The sequence below is a fragment of the Metopolophium dirhodum genome, chromosome 1 (assembly GCF_019925205.1).
Source record: "Metopolophium dirhodum isolate CAU chromosome 1, ASM1992520v1, whole genome shotgun sequence".
In the NCBI taxonomy this organism is placed as follows: domain Eukaryota; kingdom Metazoa; phylum Arthropoda; class Insecta; order Hemiptera; family Aphididae; genus Metopolophium; species Metopolophium dirhodum.
The window spans coordinates 126,125,403-126,136,909 of record NC_083560.1 but is presented as its reverse complement, the minus strand read 5'-3'; the positions used below and the strand labels follow the sequence as shown (position 1 = coordinate 126,136,909).

At 26.4% G+C, this 11,507-nt stretch overlaps 1 protein-coding gene across 1 annotated transcript in view; it reads right to left on the bottom strand.

The window, feature by feature from the left end:
- Nucleotides 1–7,032: 7,032 nt before the first annotated feature.
- Nucleotides 7,033–11,507, bottom strand: part of LOC132934586 (protein decapentaplegic-like) — an 11,347-nt gene continuing 6,872 nt past the window's right edge. Inside the window, exons 2-6 of the mRNA XM_061000913.1 lie at nt 10,752–10,853; nt 10,484–10,648; nt 9,997–10,201; nt 9,304–9,527; nt 7,033–8,755 (exon numbers count right to left, since the gene is read on the bottom strand). Of these exons, the coding sequence (XP_060856896.1) occupies nt 8,355–8,755; nt 9,304–9,527; nt 9,997–10,201; nt 10,484–10,648; nt 10,752–10,853 (1,097 nt within the window). The 3' untranslated portion in view covers nt 7,033–8,354. The remainder of the gene's footprint in view (nt 8,756–9,303; nt 9,528–9,996; nt 10,202–10,483; nt 10,649–10,751; nt 10,854–11,507) is intronic.

Sequence of the window (11,507 nt, the reverse complement as noted above, 5' to 3'; positions counted from 1 at the left end):
CACGTACCTATTAGTATGTAAAAACTGTAATAATGGTATACAGTATGTAGCTGTAGCCATATCATACAAATGTATTGATTTAAATAAAATGTATGTTTATTATATGATACTTATATGTTAATTTAATTATTGATATATATATTAATATGACTGTACACAAATGGAATTAGTAAATAGATATAAAGTACGAGTTTCAACTGTTAATAAAAGTTTAAAAAAACTACTACCTATTGAGACAAGTACACCCAAATACTCAAATAAATAGTCATAATGATATTTATATACCTATATTGTTTAATACTAAAAAAAAATTAAATATAAGCAAAATGTAGAGATTGTATATCTACAAAAGAGAATATAATATATTATTAGTTCAACAATATCATATACCTATCATCACTCAAGTCTATAATGATGTACTGTACCAGAACCACTGATTAAAGAATATTGTCATTATATGATCACTTCAATTATTCTCCAAATTATAGGGATGTATGGCAAGGCACATACAATAATTTATTACTGATTTAATTTAAATACCTAAAAGTATCGACTTGCGAGGACGTCTCTTTTACCAGTCAAAAGAATAAACACAAGAATATTATAACATCAGCACGTATAATAGTTGATAGTAAATAAATAATGATAATGGTAAGACAAGTTAATAGATAATACAGTATGTATTTAGTAAAGTTCCACTAAAATAATAAAGCTAGTAGGGAAATTAGGTGCTAACAAGTGTTCAACAATGTCCAACAAGACCATGTCATTGATGTAAGGTTTTTGTATGATTTTGCTTACTTAAGTAATAATTTAATGTTTTTACGATTTACATTTTTTAATATATAGCTATAATAACGGAATTTCTAAAATCGTTTGATGATAACTCGTTATTATACGTCTGAATATAGGTACAATGTCGTCAACATTTAAACTTCACACCCATATAAAAAATAACACCTATTAATCCATCACTTTTTGCTACTTGTAGGTAACTTTACGGTGTCTCCTTGAGTGGTAGGTATAGATACTAATGGATAACTCTTAATCGGCTTAATGATAACAAACATATATTGTAGTTGGAATTGTAAAATAATTATATTGAACAATTGTTGATAACTAAAATAATTATAGATATTTTACATACATTTTAGACCAATAAGCAGGGCTTGAAATCGATTGGAAAAAAGTTTCTGTTTAAGTTTGGTTTTTGTATACCAGTTTTAATTTTTCGATTTTGGTTTCAATTTTTCAATGCCGGTATTTGGAAATTTCGATTTTGGTTATAATTTTGTATACAGGTTTCCAATTTTTTTCGGTTTTGGTTCTGGATTTAATACCGGTTTCCATTTTTTCGGTTTTGGTTTTAAACTATAGTACCGTTTTCCAAGTTTTTCCGGTTTCGTTTAAGACTTTTTTCGATTTCAGTTTTTAAAATATGGTTTATACCGATTTATAAAATCAGTTTTAAGGCCTGGACTATTTACGTTCATTTATAGTTAATTAATTTATTTGAATCGCAGAATTGCGTGTTTGAATCTCCTTTTGTGTAAATCATATTTTCCAAAATGTTCAAGATACCAAAGGTTTTCAAAAAAATTACTGTTTTTAAATTATATTAATTACGGTTTAGGTTTTTATTTATATTACCGGTTTCCTATTTTTTTCGGTTTCAGTTTTTTAACGGTTTATATCTGAAAGCGGTTTCGATACCGGTTTTAAGCCCTGCCAAATAGTGATGGTAAATTACACGTACTTCGCAATGTCCGATTTAAATTTGTAATATATGTATCAATGTATGCATTGTATAACAAAAATTATATTTACAACCTAGGTTATTTAGGTTGTCAATTTTTAATTTCTATTTTAAAGAACTTTAAAATGAATATGTGTACTATTTAAATTCTATGAAATAATAACATTACATTTGTAATTATTTTGGGCACATCATATTTTAAATAGAAAAAGTTATTTCTAAATAGCAAAGTCTAGTAACTTATGAATTTAACCATTTTTTTTTACAGTTGAACTTTAGGAAATACCTATGTTAAATTTACTACTGATTTAATAGTTTTTATAGTTATGCAAACAAAAAAATATATATAATTTTCCACGACGTATTGGCATGTGTGTGCGCGAGTGAGAGTAAAAAATGATAACGGATTATTATTAGTAATTTTATGATATTAGTGATATTACATACTAATGTTAATTTATGAATCACACATTGACACAGCCCAACTTTACATGTCATACGAATTGCCTAAATATTACTCCTTAAAACATGCTCCGTTCCAGCATTCTTAAAAAGAAAACCGTAGAATTATCAGTAGGCTATAGTGAAGATTGCAGAGGGATACTATTTCTAATACCGTCGTTAAGCAGCCCAAAAATTATATTTAAAATATTAAAATTTGATACAAATCTCATGTTCTCTTAATCTCAGTAATTAATAATAAATTGGTAAACTGTATAATACGATTTTAAAATATAATATAATGATGATTTTTTTTGTACAACACCTATTATTTTGGAATAACTTTTAAAATGTCATCAACTAATATCTGCAGAATTATAGACCTAGAATCATAAAAAAGAGGTAGGTACGTATAGTATCTAATTTATTATGATGAAAATATTTTTAAGATTGTATTATTTATAAAATTAAATATTTATCATCAACTATTGGCCATTAGTGATAGCCCGTCCACCACTTACAATAATTTTTACCTTTAGGTCATACGCTGTGTCTATGAAGTAGTAAATAGTGCCTACTTAATTTATCAACAATTGGCGTGCAGTATTGATTTCAGTAGTTGTACTTCATAGTGTTTGCCACAAAACGTGATTATAAATTGCCTGATTTTTGCTCCTTTATATAAATAGCCAACCCGATATATATTAATTATACTATATAGGACATAATATGTAGTACTACGTACAAACATATAAGTATACAACATAACATATTCATTTTGATTATGTAATAGGTATCTGATGTACGTAGGTATAAATACATATGTAGGTATAGGGTGTGTGTATTTATTACAAGGTAATTATAGGTATTGTATTAGAAATATAATAAATTACCTAACACCTAAAAATGTAGGCTGACAGATCGGCCCTCAGAATGAATTTCATATATTAAAATTAAATTTAACACGTCCCAAATACAATAAGACACCTAAATACGTCTGTACAGCGAAATGACTTCCTCCCTGGTTTTTAAATAATTATATTAGGTAAGTAATATGTATCAAATTTAATATACTTCAATTAAGCTATTAATTTAATACTATTACAGCCTATAAGTGTAATGTACCTGTATACTTATTTTAGTTATTATTCAATAGACTTCAACGATATGAGTGACGATATATAAATATATCATAATTTATTATATTCGTCAAATATCCAGATAATGAAAACAATCATCTACACTTTATAGCGACCTCTACAGTACATATTCGACCCTCGATAATTTGAAAATTTCGGTAATACGAAGTTATTACTCCTTCTCTTAAAAATCTTGCAGTAATTCAAATAAAAACAATGGATTTAAGTACACTCGGTGATTCGTAGTAACATTTTAAGAAAAACTATCCGTCAACGCTCGACAATTCTAACTTCTAAGTATATTTACCAAAATGTATTTCTTATTATCTTATCATTAATAATTTACCTTACAATTGTGCATAAATTTAGATTATTATATCTGATAACTATCAAATTATTATCCTATAGTTACATTTTTTTTTATAACTCTAACTACGAGTCGACTGATCTTTGTCTGCGTTCAATAATATTATGGTTTTTTTTTTAAATTCAAAGTTCAATAGTTTACATAAAAATATATATATTCAATGTTTTAGATTCAAAGTGGAGCGATAGGTGCATTGATTTTACAATGATGTGTGTGTGTTTGTGTTTTTTTGTGTCAGGAATCATATTTTGCCAATTGGATATCTAAAAATTGAAAAATTAAAACAGCGATTCTCGTAAATAGGTAGTTCATGCTGTAATCGAAAAATCTAAAAAATATATAAACACAGTATTTTCAAGATTCTAAGTGGGTTGAAAAAATGTATTGATTTTACAATAAAGTGTGTTTTTATTTTTTTTTCTGTCTGTCAATATTTTGAGTTGTAAAAATGCTCAGATTTTTGAGATGAACCTCTATTCTGATAGAAGAGTGAATCTAGTTGGTACTTTTGGGAGGTAAAAATTAAAAATTTCAAGTAGTTTTAGAAAGCATTAAAAGAACAAAAAAGAGTGAAAAAAGTAGTAATTTTTACGCAAAACTAATTTTTGAAAAAATCTATTTAATTTTTTTTGGTTTAACTCAAAAACCGTAGACCTTTGAAATTTTAACCAAATGTTTATATTAGCATTTAAATAAATGTTAATAATTTTGAAATATTTTGACTCTTTATGAGCCAGTTATAGCTTTAAGAAATTGTTTGAAATTTACACATTTTTTAAAAATTATTCTTGATAACCCCCTTTTCACTTAGTAAATCACTTGAACATTTAATGCATTTAATTCCTTATAAGCTTCATTAATGTAAGTTCAAAAATATTAAAGAAACATATAGGCACGGTTATTTCTTTTATGCATTTTAAGTTCAAATTTTAAACAAAATTCATGAAAATTTTAAAAGTATATTTAGTTTTAAATTCATAAAATTTTTTCCCTTCATAACATTAGAAAATGTCCTCTCTTTAACAAACAAAAATAAATTACGATAAACTAACATAAATGTTGTTATGAGCGTTTGAATTTAAAATGTTTATGTTATAGGATTTTCATCGGTAAATTAATGAATTTTCATCTATCCATTTTTTATATTTTGTTGTAATTCAAAAACGAATAACCCTAGAAACTTGAAATTTTTACCAAATAATAAAACGACAATTTCATATACAGGGTAAATTCAAAAATATATCACTATTAGAGCTACATAAATAGGCATATATCCATGAGACATTTTTAAAATTTTATAAATTATTTTTCAGTTAGAAATTTATAAAAGTTATATGTTCCTAATTGCTAAGTTATAAGTTATACTATATTTTATGATATGATTGTGATTAAAGTAATTTATTTTACTATTAGACATTAATGTTACTGTAGGTTCTAACTTTTCAAGTACCCACAAATAATATTTTAAATTACAACAACATGACTAAAATTAATTTACAAGTATTACAATTTATATTTATATTTATGTATAATAAACGGGTTTTAAACCCTTTAGCAAAATAAATAAATTGTGAGTACAGTTTCAGCTATCTTATATATATGGATAACAATTTTAAAAAGTATGAATTAGTAAGTATGGCAATAGTAAACAGCGAATAAAGAATAAATTATATAAAAAAAAAAAAAGTATAAGTTATTAAATTAAAAATAAATAGTTACAATAGAACCAAGAGGTGCATAATAATTAAAAAACAATAATTTAAACAAGTAAATTTCAGACCATATAAACATTTTATCTAAATATGTAACGCGACATAGCAAAAAAATCAACATGATCCATTATACAGTTCGCCAAAAACAGAGCCCTGAGGAAAAACGAAGTAGAAGTAGGTATAATTGTTTTTACAAAGAGAAATATGAAATAAATTGGAATTTCTTAATCCGTAAGTTTTTATATTAAAACAAATGAGAGATAATAGCGCCGGAGAATAAATAAGACCATTTAATAAGTCGTATAAAAACATAATATCCGCAACATTTCTCCTCATTTCAAAGTACGCGATCCCCAATCGGATAATTTTTACATTATATAAATCTCTTGAAATGGGTAAATTTAATTTAAAACATAATAGTTTTAAAACTTTATACTGAACATTTTAAATTAGACTAGTATACAAAAAATAGTGTGGTGACCAGACAATTGACCCAAACTCAAGATGAGACCTAACCAGGGAAAGGTATAAACATTATTGTAGACTCTATAGATTTACAGAGTTTATAAACTGAGAAATATATTTTAAATTAAAATGTCTATGAAAAAAAGTGTTTATACATATTTTTAGATTTTATGTTAGTACTTTAGTAATAGTATAAATTAGATACTCATAAGTATTACATTTAAATCTTAAAAAAGTTTAAAAGACTCAAAATAATTTGCAAACGTTAGTTGAATGTGAAGAATATTGTTCAGATTATTAATTATTAATTTATTATTAATGCTTATTAAAAATTGTGTTCTTATTAATTAATTATTAATATTTTTAAGTTGCTGCCTATTAAAAAAACTTATAAGAAACCTTGTATTACATTTTCAAGCTTTTTGACTCGTAAAAAGACTGCACCTTTTCATAATTTTTATGAATTGTGTAAAAATTTGAACTATGTATTTTCAATATTTTTTAAATATTGTATGGAAAAATTATGAAGAATATTAATACAAAGACTAAATTTTCAAACATTTTGATTATGTGAAAAAATTTTTATTGACTTTTATAAAAAAAAAAATTAATTTCATGTACCTATAAATTCTAAACATTTAATCTTGTTTGGAAATTGTTCATATAATTACTTGGTAAAACTTAAATGGTTCTACGGTAAATTGTTTTTAAATTATACCAAATAAATATCAATAATGTTTAAAACTGGATTGTACATAAATGTAATAGGTAATTCCTTAATTTTAAATTCTGAGTGGAACACAATGTGTAATGCAATACATTTTAACCATATGTTTATATATTAACATTTTCTGTATACACTATAGAATTTTCAAATATTTTGACTCTTTTTAAGCTATGTATAGAATATAGACATAAGAAAATATAGATTTTATTAGATCTTAAAGTTAAATACAAATTTGTTGTTAGTGGAAATTAAAAAAAAGTTAGCATAAATCCACAACAGTTTTTAATGAGCATCTAAATTTTGAACTTTGACAAAATTCGTCAAAATCACAAAAATATGCATATTATTTTGAGTTAGAAGTTCATACAAAATATTCTATAATTATCTAAGATTCAAAAATGTAATACAATATTACTCATAAGTTTAATAATGGAATATAAATGAAAACCAATTTTTTTCAGTGTTTTAAGTTAAAATTTTTACGACATTGGTTGAACTCCCGATAACTCAGAACGATTTTCTTATTATAATAATATAATTCAAAAACTAATAAACGTAAAATTTAAATAGAAATAGAATTTAAAATGTTACCAGTTGTTTTTATTTTCACTCAAATAGGTACATTATAATAATATTTTAACTTATTATGAGTTATTTATAGTTATTTATAGTTATTATATTTTATTTTTCTATGAATAAACATTGTTTTTAATAATATATACCTACACAATATAGTTCAAATATTTAAAAAATAGTAAGACATATGTACAAATTTGTGAATCATGTCAGACTGATACTGTGACATATCAAAATAATAATAAAAAAAATAACAAACCACAATGTGCAATGCAATTACATTTTTATACTTACATAATAATAATATTAATTAAAATACAGTATGCAGAACCATAAAAAAAACAACGTAAACAAAGTATAAATAATTAATTGAAATAATAGGAATAGCAATACCAGTATAATGAGATTTGAGAATTCGGGTTTTTAATTAAATTGTTAGTTTTTTTTATACAAACATATTGTCTAAGACACAAGGGTCATGATTATTCAACATTAAAACTAAATAAAATTGTATTTGTTTTGTACTTTTTACAATCATGCCCTTTTGTAAATATTTACTTGTAATTTATCTATGTACAATGTACATAATGACTAACACGTTATTAATGCTAAAACGAAATGTTTGAAATGCACTAGTATAGTACTATAGTGCAATATACATATTTATTTATAATAAGCCAGTTCAGTCAGACCGGAAACAAAATGGTTTTATTCTAACATTCATGTTAACACTTTTGGACCATTTGGAAGAACACACGCACGCACATATACACTTTAGATATATTACGTGCATTACATGTCTTAACAGCCGCATGTGTGTTGTCTCACAAGTGCGTGACATGGAAAATGTACGATCAGCAGATAACGCTCCGTTAGTTTAAAAATTTGGTGATTTACGACAGTTCAATTTTTTAGCAAGTTATGCGTGTATAATATAGCGTAAATTAAAAATGCTCATAACTCACTTGAAAACTAAACAATCCTAAAAAAAAAAAACATGTAGTTAAACTCATGGAACTAAACGTGACAACGTTTTATGGTCGTGTTGTAGTTGTGTACACAGTACACACCCAGGTATTGCAATACAGCTGTTCCAGACATGAGGTTGTATCGTAAATTACACTTATCTTGTAGGTATCATAATATTAATATAATAGTGCCGCCGCCGCCCTCATCTACATCCGCACTCGTCCACGGTCATATCCGGGTAGTTTTTCATCACCAAAATTCCATCGTCGTCTTTGTAAAGCAACGTCTGCGTGCTCAGCTTGGTCGGCACGCAGCACACCCGGGGAACTCTCGCAATGTTAAATGCGTTTATCCGCATCTGCATTATCGCGTGGTTGGACCCGTTCATGTGAGCTGCCAACGGGAAAGTGCAATCCCCGTGGCAGTAGAACGCCTCGTACCCCGGCGGCGCCTCGATCCAATCTCCGAACCCGATTTCTTTGAAATCCACATACATCGAATGCCTCTTGCAGAGCGCCGATTTCGCTCTCTTCCGCTGCCTCGCCGGAGCGTTGGCCGATCGTTTGTTCCGCCGCATCATCTGTTCCATCGAGTTCTTCTCACCTGATTCAATGACGCAATGTGTTATTATTGTTATAATAATTATTATTATTATCATTATTTTAACGAGTATCCAATGTATTGTTATGCTTCGTGTTTAATGTCTATAATAATATTGTATTCGACGGACTCAGTATAGGAACAAACGTACCTATTAGAGGCGTATTTCTGTAAGAGCGGTGGTGTGCCAACAAAATATGAATTAGTTCTAGTCACTATCGTAATTTAATAATTAAAAGAGATTACAGTCAATAATAAAATGGTAATAATAAGTAAGAAAAAATTGAATAAATCGTAAATGAATGGACCTTAAACCTTAATATATTGATGACTTCCGAGACTATAGCTATAGTATATTAGTATAATAGGTATAATATGGTAGCGCCATTAGGTACAATTTTGAATATTAGAAATTGCGTTAGAATAGCATTGAGAAACTGTCGAGCTTAAGAAAGCGGATCACATCTCACACGTTTAAACTATTTTATATCGAAGCAACAAGCCATATATATCAAGTCATAACCGTGTAGTTAGAATAGCATTATTCTTACTTGTTCCGTCATCGGTGTAGACCAATAGCAATGTATTTTCAGGTGATACAAAATCAAACACGCTCAGCAAATGTGTGTGACTACCAGACTCCGTGACGCATTGTACTAGAATACCATGGTTATCTTTGAAATTGTCCTTTGCCAGTCTTTCTATAAATGGTGTTACGTCAAAACTTTCGGTCATTGAAATTGTTGATATATTAATTGATTTCGAATCGATAATTCTATAAATATAAATATGAAATTAATTTAATGATAATTAAAATAAAAATGTTTCTATTATATATTTCATATCCATAACCTATTATACCAGAGGTATTCAAACTGTACGTCGTGACTTTAAGGGGCATCGCGAGTATTCATTGTGTCAGAGGAACTGTGATAGGAATAAAAATAATGACGATGGTGATTAATATAATATTTTATCCTAAACGTACAACATTTAATTTCAGTTTTCTATGCATAAATATTATTAAATTAGTTATTTTGACATAATTGGTGTATTTATAATATTTATATATAATATTATATTATTATAAATAATTAAACAGTAAAACATATTTTTCTTTCTGTGTCCTTAATAATTTGAAAGCCACTAAAATGTTGTATAGACGAAAAGTAATAAAGAATACATGGGTTAAAAGATTTTGAATAACTCTGACCTATACAAAATAATTGTTTACCACCCCTTACCTGAGAACAGGTTTTGATAGGCCCTTTTCACCAGGTTGTACTATATCATGTAAAATCACATGAATAAATTCTCCATTCCGTAGTACTTGGTCGTATTTCATTGTAAAACGAACTTCAGCAGCTTTAACCTGGTGTTGTTCCGGTATAGAATCTATATCAAACTGTAGCCTATATTTTTTAGACTTAGCTTTAATTGGAGCTGACCCTATAATAATGTAATTATGATTTACAATTTTTTTAATATATAATAAAACAATATAAATAAATAAAAACAATAATTATGCTCATTATTTATCAACTCTATCCTACTAAAATATATTGGCTCAAGATAATGAAATATTCAATATATTTTATTTTAATAAAAATATTAAAGTTATAAAAACAAATTATAACTTGTTTGTAATATAGGTAATAAATAATTTACTTAAAATATAATAATGACATTATACATTGTATGTACCATATATTTTAAGAACTTATTAATTACCTTTGCTGGAATAAATCCTAGCAGTATTGGCAGACGTTGTGTGCAAACCAGGAAGATAAAAATGCGTTGTCATTGCATTGTTTTCTTCTACCATTGACTTATACAGCTCCATTGTGGAAGACGGTATCTTCATATTTTTCTCTACCACAGGTCTTCGGGTTAAACCTAAATATGAAAACGATAATTCAGTACAATTATTTCCATTCAATCACGGTTGAATTAGGTAATTATTTCAATACTTAATAAATATAATTTATATAATTTTTACCTAATTTCATAAGTAAATTTTTTTCCACTTCTTCGTATCCGCTGATGGCCGACAATCCGTTGTGCAGCAAACCCAACAGCAACATTAAAGTAATCATTGTATCTAAATTCAAAACAATTTATAAGTATACTAATACTAATGGTGCACATTGCACAATATACATTATATAACAAAGTATTATTCAAAATTTAAATATAACCATTAACCATAAGTTATAAATAACATATAAATCATAATAATATATTATATTAATAAATCATAATATTTAAATACAATAAAATAGTAAATACTACGTACATTTTTCATTAATTAATACATTTTAAATAATTTTACATTAAACAATGGAAGCATCGCAGTGTACAAATGGAGTATGCATGGGTCTATTATTATTTGATTATTACACGACCCCGTATGCGGGTTAACGTTCTTTATAATCGTGTTCGAAACTGTTATATCATATTTAAATAGTTTATTATGATAAATTATAGTATAATCAGTTATCTCTGTTATTGGTAAATGTTATTTAAATTATAATTTATGTAATATAACGTAGAGAGAATAATTATAATGCCGTTTTTCAATTGAATGATTTTTTTTTTTAATTTATAATTAGGTATAATATACTACATATTATGTATACCTTTATATACCTTTATTACCTTTTATATGTTATCTTTTTGGTTATTGTTAGTAGTTATGCATCAATATTACTTACTAGCATATAAAAATGTTTGTTAATTTCCTATCATTGAGTCA